The sequence below is a fragment of the Arachis hypogaea genome, chromosome 15 (assembly GCF_003086295.3).
Source record: "Arachis hypogaea cultivar Tifrunner chromosome 15, arahy.Tifrunner.gnm2.J5K5, whole genome shotgun sequence".
Taxonomy (NCBI): Eukaryota; Viridiplantae; Streptophyta; class Magnoliopsida; order Fabales; family Fabaceae; genus Arachis; species Arachis hypogaea.
This window is the reverse complement of record NC_092050.1, coordinates 1,175,771-1,191,145: the sequence shown is the minus strand read 5'-3', so window position 1 is coordinate 1,191,145 and position 15,375 is coordinate 1,175,771. Positions and strand designations below refer to the sequence as shown.

General features: G+C 26.1%; 2 protein-coding genes across 2 annotated transcripts; one reads left to right on the top strand and one right to left on the bottom strand.

Annotated features, from left to right (window-relative positions):
* Positions 1-4,702: 4,702 nt before the first annotated feature.
* LOC112747420 (transcription factor MYB53-like) lies at positions 4,703-7,034 on the top strand. Its single transcript, XM_025795415.3, has 3 exons — positions 4,703-5,075; positions 5,318-6,061; positions 6,693-7,034. Exons 1-3 carry the CDS (start codon positions 4,807-4,809, stop codon positions 6,733-6,735), a joined length of 1,056 nt encoding a protein of 351 aa, XP_025651200.1. The 5' UTR covers positions 4,703-4,806; the 3' UTR covers positions 6,736-7,034.
* A 3,945-nt stretch (positions 7,035-10,979) lies between these two features.
* Positions 10,980-13,099, bottom strand: LOC112747419 (transcription factor MYB39-like). Its single transcript, XM_025795413.3, has 3 exons — positions 12,728-13,099; positions 11,676-12,485; positions 10,980-11,257 (listed from the first exon to the last, which is right to left on the bottom strand). The coding sequence occupies exons 1-3, from the start codon at positions 12,994-12,996 to the stop codon at positions 11,221-11,223; spliced, it is 1,116 nt and encodes a 371-aa protein (XP_025651198.1). The 5' UTR covers positions 12,997-13,099; the 3' UTR covers positions 10,980-11,220.
* Between the last annotated feature and the right edge of the window lie 2,276 nt (positions 13,100-15,375).

The following is a 15,375-nucleotide window of genomic DNA, read 5'->3' as shown; positions in this document are numbered from 1 at the left end:
TTATAACTCGGTTTGAGTTAGTGGAGGAGGAGGTGAAATTTACTCACGGACACAACCATAATTGAAGTCCTAAGAAAAGAGGAAATAACAAGTGAAAAAAAAAAAAGAAAATGTGGGATAACGTTAAAGTTGGCAGGATTTTTCTGTTCCTTCTCGTGACGTTGGCCGTTTTGCTTCTGGTTTAATAGCTTGGCCATGAGTTGGATTTCTGCCTTCAACGACTCATTGATAACCAAAAGCTCAACTTGAGTGAGGGGAGGAGGAGGGTTGTTTCGATATGTTGTCATAGGTCGTGACCTGCAAAAAAGATGCAAAAATAGGACAGAAGAGATAATAGTGGGGCTAGTTTAAAACTTTGGATCCCACGATGGGCGTCAAATGTTTAGTCAATACGCTAGCTGACAGTCAATCCCAAAAGGTATAGCTCGCTTTATTTAATGTCTAAACTCGCCTTTCCTTAGACTGGATGAAGTATATGTTGACTTTTCTAGAACGACATTGTAACACTCAAGTTAGAATGATTATAAAATGATAGAGAGAATATTTTTCTAGAATTATTGTGATATAGATAGTTGCTCAATAGACCTAATATTGCGAAGCTGTTGATTTTAAGATGACTGCTTTCGAACGATATTTGATATTATACTAAAAAATTTGTTAAAAGAAAAAAGTATACACTTACCTTTGATTTAATACGTTTTATTTATTTTATTCAAATTTTGATTTATGGGTATAATTGAGTCAGGTTATAACTAAGATCAAATGGTATATAAATTTTGAAAATTTATATGGTAGATTAAAAATGATACATAAATATAAAATAAAATTTAAATTTAAATATATCCATTTAAAATTATATTAAATAAATCTCAATATTTAATAATTAAAATTAAATATTAACTAATTATACATGACAATAATTCAATTATTTATGATTATTTTCCCCTTATTTTCATATTATAAAAATATTTAATGATTCCTTTTACAAATCAAACATATATACCAGAAGCTAAGTTTTAATTTCTTGCAACTTCCATTATTTTCCAAATTTTTGCAAAACATCTACTCGTGTTTCATTTCTGCAACGATCGACATAAAGCTCCACATTAAAGTAATGTTGAATTTGGTTTCAATTGTGCATTATAATTAAGGTTCTTAATGTCTGCGTTAAAGGACGTTTTGCGGTTGTTAATTTGTTGTATTAATCTGTTATAAAGCTTTCAAACAGTAATGTATCGCATATCCACTTTCTTAACAACCACATCTTGAAACTAGTGTTTGATTAAGTGCATAAATATTTGTTAGCTATACAATGTGAATAATGAATTTTAAAATTGGCCCAATAAAATAAAAATACATTACATTCTTAAATTATTTGCCTAAACTTTAATATTAGTATTTTTATTATCTACTTATACTTTTTCAAATATTAATTGCCTAGGAACGGTTAAATTTCTTGTATTCACATATTTTAATTATATTTTTATATTAAATAATTTTTTAAATATGTATTTACTAATTATTTTTAGTTAAAGAAAATAAATAATAAGAATTTGATTGAAAATATTGATCTCATATAAAAAAAATTAATTACAAGCTAAGCTTTTTAATCTATAAATATTTGGTTATAAATTTGATAAAATTATAAGCTCTAATAGAATAATTAAATTTATATTTTATTTTCTAATGAAATTTTACAATTTCTTTTTACCCTATTATAATTAGTTGGTAATACGTTCATCCATTGTTTTTCATATTTGTAATTTAAAGGTATATTTGCAATTGAAAGAATTACATATAGATTAATAGATACTAAACTCTCAAATTAATTCATATGGCCTTAAAATGCCGTTTAGCTAATAATCTTATATTTAGTAGTAGCTAGGTATTTTGATCCGCTTAACCAGAAGTCTTGGTTTGAACTTAGGATGATCAATTAAAAGTTAATTTTCTATATTTATTTTTTTATAATGGCTTAGGAGATTCAAATAAAGTAGGTACAAAATCTTTCAGGGAAGATATTTATTTTTTTTAATAAGGATAGAAAATTAAATTTTAATTAGTTAATATTAATTAATTTTTTATTTTAAAATGATTTTTTTAATTTTTTAAAATTTAAGGTTTAAGATTAATTAAGATTTAAGATTTAAAATTAAAATTTTAATATAAAAGATTTAAAAAATGAGTGATATTACCTGAAAAATCTCTTTAATTGAACTTATTATCAAATTACATTAGTACACTTTCTATTTCTTAATTATTAGAGATATATAATTATTTAGGTATTTTTTTTCTATAATTTAAATTTTTGAAAGAAATAATATCATGACATGCATAACATAATATTAAAACTTCTAAAATTTAAATGTGTAAAGTTTGACCCTTAACTTATAGAATGTAGATTTTAAGTAAAATAAAATTTTTTTAATATAAGCAAATAAAAAAAATATTTAAAATAATTTATATAAATCTAAAATAAAATTTTATATAAAAAAACTTATTAAAGATATAATCATACATGTGTTATTACTATCATTTCACCAATAATAATACAGTTTACTAGTAATTCAAATTATTTGACCAGCCACAACACATAATCAACCAAATTATGTGAAAGAAACACGGCATGTATTTGAAATTGAATGAAAAAAGGTGATCAACTCCACAATAAAGGACACCGAGAACATTGATCAATGAGCAGGTAAAGGCCAGGGCCAGGCTGCTACATACAACCATGCATGTCTTCAGATAATATATAAATCGAAATTTGCAAACAAGAAGAAAATGACAAAGTTAATGACCACATTGATGAGAGAAGCATCAACTCAAATTAATTATATATGCGTTAGAGCCATGACAACAAAACCAGAAGCATCCTAGCTAGCTGCTAGTTAATAGTTTAGGGTAATTAATGAATGAAATGTATGCATCAAGCCTAGGCAAATAAGCATCATCCAAATAAGAAATTAAATTTCGGAAGAAATTTCATCCATAGAAAGAAGAAGGTCGCGCCTTGAAATAGGTCACACTTAAAAAATCTGAGTTTTGTTTATTATGCATGAACAAAAAATGATGGTGAAAAATCTGAAAAACAAAATTTAAAAATTATTAAATTATTTAAAATACAAAAATATTATTTGTATATTAAAATTAGTTATTAAAATCAGCTACTAATATATTTGTATATAAATATCTGTTGTTTAATTTATTTTTAATATGTATTTATATTTCAACATATATTTTAATTTATCTGTTGTTCAATTAATTTTTTAAAAAATTTAAACTAATAAAAAAATAAATAAATAATTATATTTGTGACAAAAAGAAATAATGAGAAGCACAGATTTTATATCATGCCCTAGACCTTATTAAACTAATAAGCAACCCATATATATATATAATTTCCATGAATCTAGTAGTAATTCCCAGCATGCAGGTTGCTTCCTTCATGTTTTCATTTGATTATTAATCTATTATTTATTATTAATTTTATAATTAATTAAAATATGTCACATATTTTTTTATTATAATTAAAATAAATTTTTTTTCTAAAATTAAAGAGCCATTTTTTTCTATTTTTCTTTTTCTATTTCTCTATTTCTCTGATTCTTTTATCCATTTTTTTATATATTATTATCAATAATTAATTATAAATTTGACAATCAAAATATATAATATAATATTCTTTAATTGTAATTAAAATTAAAATTAAATAGCTATATTAACAAAAAGAATTTATATTACTAATTTGACAAACTAACATGTCATGAAATATTCTTTCGTTACAATTAAAATAAAATTTTTCTCTCTAAAATTAACAAACTCTCTCTCCTTCTTCATCTTTGTCTCTATCTTTTTATTCTACAAAAAATAAAATTAATAAAATAACATAATTTAAATAAATTCATAAATTATAAAAAATATATTGAATTTATAATTAAATATTATTAAAAAATAATTTTGTAATATTATTTATATAAAAATATTATTATTATTATATGCATATTTTTTTATTTTTTATTAAATTTCAAATTTTCACCACTTATTTTTTTAATCTATATTTTTACTTCTTTTTCTTCTAAATATTTATTTCATATAACTCGAAGATAATACTAATATTGTGATTAAATTAGAATCAAGATTCAATTATTTTTTAAAAAAAAATTGAGTTATTTTTATAATTATCAATATAATTTTTTTATATTAATATCTAATTATATTTTTATATAGATAAAAAAATATTATTTTTAAATAAAAAGAGTAAAAATTAATTATTTTTATTTGTACAACAGATTTAATAGCTAATCAAATATAAAAGTATATACACTAAATTCTTTTAAGTTTTAGATAATAAATATTAAAATTAATTATAATAAAAAAAATAAATTATTTCACATAAAAATAATAATTAAAAGATTTATTATTTAATTTTTTTTATTTACAAAAATTCTTATCTTTTTAGTAGATGAGACTTTTGTTTCTTATAATCTTATTATAAAAATAATTTGATTATATAAATTTTTATGTCATAATAATCTATAATGTTAAAATAAAGTTAACGTAGTTTTAAAAATTCTATATTTCTATCATTATTACGGATAAAAACATTAGTTTGTTTATTAAATGTAATTTAAAAATGAAAAGCAAGCAATGGCATTACAGGTTGAATGTTGACAACTATATATAAAAGCACCACATATATCATGAAATGCTCAAAGCAACACTAGTGTTCCTAACAAGAAAATTAATCTCTCTTTTGGAGTTGAAACATCATAACCATTATTGTGTAACATCTGAAATCAATCGATGGGAAGGTCACCATGCTGTGATGAGAGTAGCGGTAATGTAAAGAAAGGGCCATGGACACCAGAAGAGGATGAGAAGCTGATTGATTACATAAAGAAACACGGTCATGGAAGTTGGAGAACTCTTTCAAAGCGTGCTGGTCTCAACAGATGCGGTAAGAGCTGCCGACTCAGGTGGGCTAACTACCTTCGTCCCGATATCAAGAGAGGCAAATTCACCCCAGACGAGGAGAGGATCATCGTCAACCTTCATTCTCTTCTTGGAAACAAGTCTGTGTATCACATTTATACTTCTTTTTCATTTCATTTCTTTAAGGTGAAAATTCATGTGCAGTTGATTTCACAAGAAGTTGATAATTGAGAGCCGTTAGATAAAAATTTAGTCAAATAATCTAACCGTTTTCAATTACCAACTTCACGTGAAGTCAACTGTACATGAGTTTCCACCTTTCTTTAAACTTTTGGAATGAGTGGTTTTAATCGAATTATTTCATTAATTATGTTTGTTATAGGTGGTCAAAGATTGCAAGCCATCTTCCGGGAAGAACTGATAATGAGATAAAGAATTTCTGGAACACTCACATAAGGAAGAAGCTTCTGCAGATGGGTATTGATCCAGACACACACAAGCCAAGGACTGATTTCAATCACCTCATCAATCTCACACACTTGCTTGCAGCAGCCATCTCCTCCAATTCAGGGAATCCTATGATGAATATGAACACTCCTACTTGGGGGAGAAACCCTAATATTGCTCTACAAGGAGATGTTACTTCTCAATTATCCCAACTACATCTGTTGCAAAATCTGTTGCAAATTATGAACAGCAACACATTTGTTAACATGGGGAGTAGTAACCCTAATTATAATCCTTCCTTCGATAATTCATATCTCAATGAATCAAACACACTCCAAGCTGTTGGATTGAAAAGTGAAGGACATGCAAACAACCCTGCCGCCCTATTCTCTCATCAACACGGTGGTGGTGCAGTTAATAACACGCAAGAGATTTCATCACAAGGAAATGAAGAAGAAAATCCATTGTTGCCAGCATTAGTAGCATCCTCTCCAGTAGTCAGTGATGGAACCTGCAGCAGCTTCAACCAGATGGAGAATAATAATAATAGTAGCTGTTGCAACACAGCTCCAACATCCACAACACAATCACCCAATAATTCCAGCACAATCTTTGATGATTTAGAGATGCTCCTTCAGGATGATCAAACATCTGATTCCTACTGGAAAGATATTCTAAAGTAAGCCTTTGTTCCTTGTTATCATATTCTATCTTTTCTTCTTCATACATATATATGGTACGGTGATGTTTCATTAAAGGTGAAAAGTCAGGTACAATTGACTTCACGTGAAAATTTAGTCAAATTAGTCAAATCATCTAACAGCTCTCAATTATCAACTTCACATAAAGTCGACTGCACCTAAGTTTTCACCTTCACTAAAACCATTTCATGCATTTTTTTTTATAAATGATGCTTATATTATTTTTCATGAATATTCCTCTTGTACATTTTTTTTTATAGTATAAAGATATTTTTTTCCTTCTTTTTTCATTTTTATTAATTACTACTTATAATACTAAAGATAAAAGATATTTTAAAAAAATATGTGCATAAAATGATATATATAATATTATTTATTTTTAGAAAAATATTTGAGTAACATATTTTATGTCCTATGTCTACTCTACTTTCATCCTTATCCTGTTGAAAAAGAAGGGGGTTATGCCAAATTTAATATTGGTCCATTAAATATACAACAATAATACAAAACAAATATATTTATGGTTTTATTTTTTTTTAACTTAGTTCTGATTTCTGTATTTTTTATTCTTTCTTCAGATAACCTGATATTTTCCTTGTTACTGTGCAGCTTCACATCTACATATACATCTGCATCAACAAATTCATGGTAGAAGAGAAGATATCGAATCATGGATTCACTTTCAATACAATCAATTTACGGATCACAATACCACTCGCGTATAATGAAGAAATAAATTCTATACATTCTATTCATTCTTTTTTTTTTTCCCTTAAGAGTTATTTTTAAATTTATGGCAGGTCCAAATAATTGTAGTTTCTGTACAAAACCAAGAGTAGAGACATACACAACATGCATATTTATTTACATGGGGAGTGGTATATTATTTGTCTGGTTTGATAATAATGTTCTTAGACAAACTTGTACTATATATATATGCTATTTTTTTTATTCTCCTCTTCCAAATAAATCATATCTACTTTTGTGTTTATATATAATTATTCAAAATTCTAAGGATTATTTCTTTCAACGTATCTCTTTGAATCTTGGATGCTTTCAGTATTATTTACGAGTCAAGCATGCAAAACTGCTTTGGCTGCTATTGATTGTGTGACAAATCCAAAATCTATCGACTTAGATTCTCTCTCTAAGTGGATAGGCATAGTTAATTAAAATAGTGTTACTAGATATTCTTTAAATATTGTTTTTTATTCAATTTTTAGAGAGAAAAAAATAATTTTTTTATTTTTTAAATAATAAATTCTTAAAAAAAATTAACGAAAGATTAAATTTTAATTATACTTTCTAAGTGTTGTCAAAATTTTCTAATAACTATATCCACCACAACAATGATAGCTACCATATAATTCAACAAATCCGGATAAGATGACAAAATCTGAATCTGCCGTTGAAACTTGAAAAACTACAGTAATATGCCTAGATATTATAATTGTTAATTAAATGTTAATCTAATTTGATTAGATTTTAGAGTTGCATTATTATAACTATGAGTATGTTAAATTACAATTATTGCAGACCTAGGCTGATTATGTTTTGGAGTTTGATGATAAACGTGAATATGTTAGATTATAAATTGAGATCTTCTCCTTATTATTTATAAGTTGGAGTATTTTTTTAATAATTAAAAATGTCAAGTTTAATTCATGTTTGGGAATTTGATATAAGTTGCTTTGAATAGCTTTGTTTATTTCAAGTTTGATTCATGTTTTAGAATTGTTTATAATTTGAATTTTAAATGCGAATATTTTATCTAAAAAAAATAGTAGGATCAGGTGCGTTTTGTACTGAGTAAATAAATATATATCTACATAATTTATATGAGACAATACAAATTATATAATGAAATGTATCTACATAATTCAGTGAATAAGGTTTCAAAATTTATGCATTGTCCAAGACACCAAACTGAAAGACAGTCATCAAGAAAATCCTTAGGTTCATTACAACAAAACTTATATAATATATAACAACAACTAGATTTAATGTTTTTGAAATGGAATAAGTATAGGTTTTTGGATTTTACAAATAAAGATTGAGTGAGTGATTTAGCTATTGTGTGTACTTAGAGAATAATAATCTAGTGTTCTAAAAGTGTATGTCGTAAGAAGTAAAAGTAACACATAATAAGTTTAACGTAAAGTTTTGGCTTCCACACAAACAAAACTTATAATATTACAACAACTACTTAAGAAATTCAAAATGCTTCAAATATTGTCACCAATTATTTATTGTAACAATTAAAGTGTCTGTCTTCTGGTTGTTAATCCAATTCTTCACAGCAAATACAAATCTTTATTATTTTTAGAGAAATGAAAAATAAAAAGAAATTGTACTATATTCACTATAAAAAAAACCATTAAAAACTTTTAAAATTATGGTCATATATTGTTCTTCACTATTATCGTCAAACATAAATAAAAAATATCAATATTACCGTGGAATAAAGAAATCTAGCACATAATTGGTCGCTATTTTCACACAAAACTGCATTTAAAATGGTGTGATATTCCCACAAAATCCATATTAATTCGACTATTTGAAAAATTTAGGAATAAATTCAGAGTGGGTGACAAATGACAATCCCACCTAATTTTGGGGGGTTGTTAAAGATATAAAGGAAACCGTAATGATTAATACAGGATCAGTTAGTTTAAGATCACTTAGTGATTATATATGAGTTATTAGTTAGCTTGTCTTTTCCTTTGTGGAAGCCGGGTTTGTTATGTGAGCTATTCTCATTGGCTCTGTTGTTAACTGATTTTTTAGTCAAAGCCCATTATAAGAAAAATTGTGGCGTTTTTTTCTTTTTTTTTTTTACAGTTTAGTGGGTTTAAAACCGCCATAATATGATAAACTATTTTTATTGCATATAAAGATAAAGATATAAATTTATCATAATGGTAAATTTTGTGAAAAAGTTATATGCATAAAATGTTACTTAGCTTAAATTATATCGATATTATTTTAACCACCCGTTTGTTTTTAAGCTAAAAATAAAGGTGGGTGCTTAGCTTCGATGTGTCAATGTTAATTATTAGGATGCAACTTGTGATGATCAAGAACACAACATCAGTTATATATGGTCCCCTCTAAAGCTATAATTTCTAGAATAATCGTGACTTGATATATATCGTCCAGCTAGATGATTCTAACAAGAAATCCCATGTCTCACATACATGTCATATCCATGAAATTAAAACCGAAAGTTGATTAGTGGAGAGATTAAGAAAGAGATAATAACTACGTAATTGAAACTAAATAGTAGATTATTTTTGCGCATAATAAATTGATATGACGCTGTACAAAATCTAAGTGTAGATCTGATAATATGACTGCAACAAACTAAATTTGTTTTTTTTTTTTTTTTTGGCAATAGCTGAAAAATGATTTCATATTGTTAAAAAAATAATTAATAAACTCTAAGGCAGCCATATTTCTCAATCTCTACTTATATTATCAAAATTAAGTTCTTTATTTTATTGTGTCAATTATCCATCATCCTAAGATTATTGTTACATATGATTATTTATGTATGTGTCTTTTTATTATTTTAAGTTTTATGGTGATTTTATAATATGATATTAGAATTTTAATTATCTAAAGTGTAAACTTTAAAAAGAAAGATATTATAACTCTCATATTTTAAAAATAAAATTTCTAGAAAGCATATAAATATGAAATATTTCTCAGTTCATGAGTTAATTTTAGTATTGAGTTAGACCATTCAATTTTAATTCTAATATGATATTAGAATTACTTACAAACATTCATATTCTAAATGGTCATTTTTAAATGTAAAATTGTATTATAATTTATAAGTTTCATATCTTTTTAAGGATAAAATCTCTAAAATATTTATAAGTGTGAGCTGAGACATCACTCACCTAATAAATTTGTTTTTGAGATAAAATTAAGCTCACTTAATCTCAATTCTGATATTATATCAGAATTTATGATGAATTAATTTTTAGGTTGTTTCTAGAGTCGAATTAAACATATTCAATTTTAATTTTAATAAAAGAAAAATTTATATGTAAAATTCATGTGGTTGATAAAATAAGTGATGATTATTCTAGAAATTATGAATGACTGCTGCTGTGTCATTGATTAATCACAAGTTGCATCGTGTTATGTACCTAAAACATTATATATCATCGAATTGAAGCAGCACCTTTAGTGAACCTGAAAACAAAGGAGCAGTTGCAATAATAGATATATATGTGTGGCGCCGTGTTCATTATATCTATCTTGTGCAAAACGTAAACAATAATCTGACCTAATTAGTTTCAACGACAATTGTAATTTTTGTCATCTACTCTAATCTTCTACGTTCATATAATTTGATGTGATACTTATTAGATAGAAATTTCTTTAGCCGGCGAGAAATAGTAGTCACTTGGTTGACTTAAACATTATTCAAAAAGTCAAAGGCTTAATTATAAGCTTCATAGATTTATTGACTATGTATGCCTATCCCCGTTATTAGGACTTAGCTTAGCATCTAAAACGATTTTGGGTTTGTTACAAGATTAGATAGGATATTGAATTAATACTTAAAATGATTTTTGAAATTTGGAGACAGATTCAATTTGACTATTAAAATTTCAATTGACTCAATTTGAATCTCTAAATTTAAATAAGTGACTCACTTAACGTTCTAAATAAGCGTGCTGTTAACGAGATTAAAAACTAACGTGAGTCACTTATTTAAATTTGGAGACTCAAATTGAACTAATTGAAATTTTAGGGATTAAAATGAATCTGTTTTCAAATTTCATGAAACATTTTGAGTATTAATTCAGAGAATATTATAATTGAAATAAATAAATAAATAATTCTTAGATTTCAGAATTATGAATAATATATATGTAACTATTTTTTTTGGAATTAATTAAAGGAGAATCAAAAGAACCAATCAAATATATATTAAATTACAAGTATTTCTAAGGATTACAATTTGCCAAATATGCATGTGTATTTTTCTTGGTTTTGTGCACACAAACTACAATTATTTGGAATAAAAAAATAATGAATGAATAAATAAATTATATATGCATAATTTTTTTTTCAAAATTGTAAATTGATTTTTCTGAGACTGAATGATGATTCCTTCCATCTACCACGAATTCTCTGAGGCACATATTGATGTCAAGCTGAAAAATAACAAGAAAATATATATCAGATTATTATCTAAAAGAGCCTCTATAAAAAAAAATAAAAAATAAAATTAAACAGAAATTGGAACGATTATAGTATGTTTACATTATGCTACAGGCAATAGCCAATCAAACACTTGCATGTTTTGGTGAAACTGCACCGTAAGTACCATATGGTTATGCATAAGAATCTAGTAAGGTGGAATCTAGTAAGGTGGAAGAAAGAAGTTAACTTGACGTGAAGTTGATAATTGATAGTCGTTAAATGAATTGATAGGTTTGACTTAATTATTATCTAACGATTTTTAACTATCAACTTCACGTAAAGTTAACTGCACCTGAGTTTTCAGCGTGTAGTAATGCATGCACCTAGAATCTAGAGCAATATAATCAGATAACAAGAACAAGGGCATACTCTAGAATATCTTTCCAGTAGGAGGCAGATGTTTCATCATCCTGAAGGAGCTTCTCCAAATCATCAAAGATTGTGTTGGAATTATTATTAGGTGACTGTGCTGTGGATGTTGGAGCTGTGTTGCAACAGCTACTATTCTTATTCTCCATCTGGTTGAAGCTGCTGCAGGTTCCATCAGTAATTACTGGAGAGGATGCTACTAATGCAGGAAACAGTGGATTAATCTCTGCTTGATTAGTAGTGTTGCTGAGTTTGTTATAGCATTCAAGCTCTTGTGTATTTGTTGACAATCCATGTTGAAAGAAGTCACTACTGTAGTCTGATTGAGATAATAGACCAGTAGTAGGGTTTGATTGTGATCCATATTCTTCACTTTTCAATCCAGCAAAAGGTTCTACAGTTTGAAGGATGTTTGACCCGTTAAGATAAGAATTATTGAAGCTGGGGTTTCCTAAGGGGAAATTAGGGTTATTCCCCAGATTAACAAATGTGTTGCTGTTCATAATTTGCAACAGATTTTGCAACAGATGTAGTTGGGATAATTGAGAAGTAACATCTCCTTGTAGAGCAATATTAGGGTTTCTCCCCCAAGTAGGAGTGTTCATATTCATCATAGGATTCCCTGAATTGGAGGAGATGGCTGCTGCAAGCAAGTGTGTGAGATTGATGAGGTGATTGAAATCAGTCCTTGGCTTGTGTGTGTCTGGATCAATACCCATCTGCAGAAGCTTCTTCCTTATGTGAGTGTTCCAGAAATTCTTTATCTCATTATCAGTTCTTCCCGGAAGATGGCTTGCAATCTTTGACCACCTATAACAAACATAATTAATGAAATAATTCGATTAAAACCACTCATTCCAAAAGTTTAAAGAAAGGTGGAAACTCATGTACAGTTGACTTCACGTGAAGTTGGTAATTGAAAACGGTTAGATTATTTGACTAAATTTTTATCTAACGGCTCTCAATTATCAACTTCTTGTGAAATCAACTGCACATGAATTTTCACCTTAAAGAAATGAAATGAAAAAGAAGTATAAATGTGATACACAGACTTGTTTCCAAGAAGAGAATGAAGGTTGACGATGATCCTCTCCTCGTCTGGGGTGAATTTGCCTCTCTTGATATCGGGACGAAGGTAGTTAGCCCACCTGAGTCGGCAGCTCTTACCGCATCTGTTGAGACCAGCACGCTTTGAAAGAGTTCTCCAACTTCCATGACCGTGTTTCTTTATGTAATCAATCAGCTTCTCATCCTCTTCTGGTGTCCATGGCCCTTTCTTTACATTACCGCTACTCTCATCACAGCATGGTGACCTTCCCATCGATTGATTTCAGATGTTACACAATGATAGTTACGATGTTTCAACTTCAAAAGAGAGATTAATTTTCTTGTTAGGAACACTAGTGTTGCTTTGAGCATTTCATGATATATGTGGTGCTTTTATATATAGTTGTCAAGCTAGATTCAACATGTAATGTCATTGCTTGCTTTTCATTTTTAAATTACATTTACTAAACAAATTAATAATCAAATGGAAATATTGAGGAAGCAACCTGCTGGGAATGACTTTAATTTTTTTTGTATATTAAAAAAATATTGGTGTAATATTCACTCATTAGATTTGATGATGTTTTTTAAAATTATAGGAATAGGACAATACGTCCTCTTTATACTGACAATACGTCTTTTTGTATATTATATTTTAATTTAAAATATACAATATAAATAAAGTATATTGTTTTACTTCCACAATTTTAAAAAATACTATAAAATCTACTAATTGAATATTACACCAATATTTTTTTAATATACAAAAAAAATTAGCCGCTCGAAATTACTAGAGTCATGGATATTTCCTTTTTTTTTCCCTTCCCTTACTTTTCAATATGATGATATATGGATTGCTTAGTTTAATAAGATATAGGGCATGACATAAAGTCTGACGATTGTGCTCCTCATTACATAATAAGGATTAATTCTTTCCAAATGCAACTTCTATTTAGAGATTTATTGTTAGCTAATAAATTATTATATATAAAAAATATGATTTAAATTTTTAACATTTAATTAGTAAATTAATTATGAGATCAATTTAAATTAGTTCTATACTTCTCATTATTTCTTTCTCTCATAAATATAACTATAAATTATTCATATGTTCTTTTTATCAATTTAAATTTTAAAAAAAAATATTTGGTGACATTTCTATTTGTAAGTGTAAAGAGTATAACAGACTTTAATTTTTATGCGTTATATATTAAGAATTCAATTTTTATATATGTAAAAAAAATTTATAGATATTTAATTACATTTTTGTTATATTATTAAAAATAATTAATTTTTAAATTTATAAATTTAATTAAATAATTATGTAAAATTATTTACACGTTCAATTCATCAAATTAAACTCATAATTAATGTAAGCTTCTATATTTACATTATCATTAAGTTTTTCCATGTAAATAACATTAACTTTTGGAACAAATAATGTATATAAAAATTAATTACTTTTATCTATATATCAAAAGCACATGGAATTGAAATTTAATTAATAAAAAATAAATTCAAACATAAATAATCCAATATAAACTCTTTACAATATGCATGTAATAATTCAATCTCACCGTTCAAACAATATATATCCACTAATAATTAATATACCACGCAAATGATAGATAAATATTTTCTTGAATAAGGATTATATTAAAAATGTTATTTATATATTAAAAATTAGTCACAAATTAGTTATATATTTTATAATTTATTTTTAATGTATATTTTATTTTTTAATATATATTTTATATTAAAATTTATTTTTTGTGGTTGATTTTATGATGTCCTAATAATTACTAAAACATTAAAATTAGCCCAAGATCGTATCAAAAAGCAAGTTGCTTGATTTAATGGGGTCTCCAATCTTAGTTGCATTGTTGTTTTTGTTTTTAGTAAATTGACTAAATTCTGATTCAGGCTTTGACTCACCAATTCTCTCAACATTTGACGATTTTCGATACAATCGAGACAGACATGAAGTAGCTACAGTAGAAATGAACGAACGGCGGCTCAAATTTAATATGATCACAACGATGGGCTCTGCACATGGATTATTTCAGCTATATATGTTTTCAAAATTATATGAAACGAGACTAACTTGAGTTTAAAAATTAATTAAAAAATTAAAAGATATTGTTGGAAGATATAATTATTTATGTTATATATTTTTATTTATTTAAAATTTTAAAAAATAATTTTATAATATAATATTAAATTTTTTTGTTTAAAAAATTTAGAGTTCGATTTTTAATAAATTTTAAAAAAGTATAAGATAAATAAAAAAATGGTGTAAAAAATTAAATAAATTTAAAATAAATTCTTTTATTTGAAACAAATATTAAAAAGATAATCAATTATGTTTTTTTTTATTAACTTAAATTTTAAAAAAAATAATTTTATGATAAATATCATCCATTTATAATACATCTCCTTAGATTTACAAGTAATTATTTTGAGCGTGCTTATTTTTAGTTAAGTGATTTTATAATATTGGATTGGATTAGATTAGATTTTATAATTTAATAGGGACTTTATTTTTCAAAAATTTAATTTTAATTTTAATATAGTATTAAAATTAAGATAGTTAGAATCGCGTTTTAACTCGTGAAAACGCACGAGTTTGTGTTTCTTCATGTAAAAACATAGA

What these genes read in the sequence shown, in the direction of transcription:
- LOC112747419 (XM_025795413.3), bottom strand. Translation starts at nt 12,996, where the DNA reads ATGGGAAGGTCACCATGCTGTGATGAGAGTAGCGGTAATGTAAAGAAA. An exon ending in CATTCTCTTCTTGGAAACAA is followed by an intron (nt 12,486 to 12,727) that starts GTCTGTGTATCA and finishes TGTTTGTTATAG; the next exon opens with GTGGTCAAAGATTGCAAGCC. An exon ending in TACTGGAAAGATATTCTAGA is followed by an intron (nt 11,258 to 11,675) that starts GTATGCCCTTGT and finishes GTTATTTTTCAG; the next exon opens with CTTGACATCAATATGTGCCT.
- LOC112747420 (XM_025795415.3), top strand. Translation starts at nt 4,807, where the DNA reads ATGGGAAGGTCACCATGCTGTGATGAGAGTAGCGGTAATGTAAAGAAA. An exon ending in CATTCTCTTCTTGGAAACAA is followed by an intron (nt 5,076 to 5,317) that starts GTCTGTGTATCA and finishes TGTTTGTTATAG; the next exon opens with GTGGTCAAAGATTGCAAGCC. An exon ending in TACTGGAAAGATATTCTAAA is followed by an intron (nt 6,062 to 6,692) that starts GTAAGCCTTTGT and finishes GTTACTGTGCAG; the next exon opens with CTTCACATCTACATATACAT.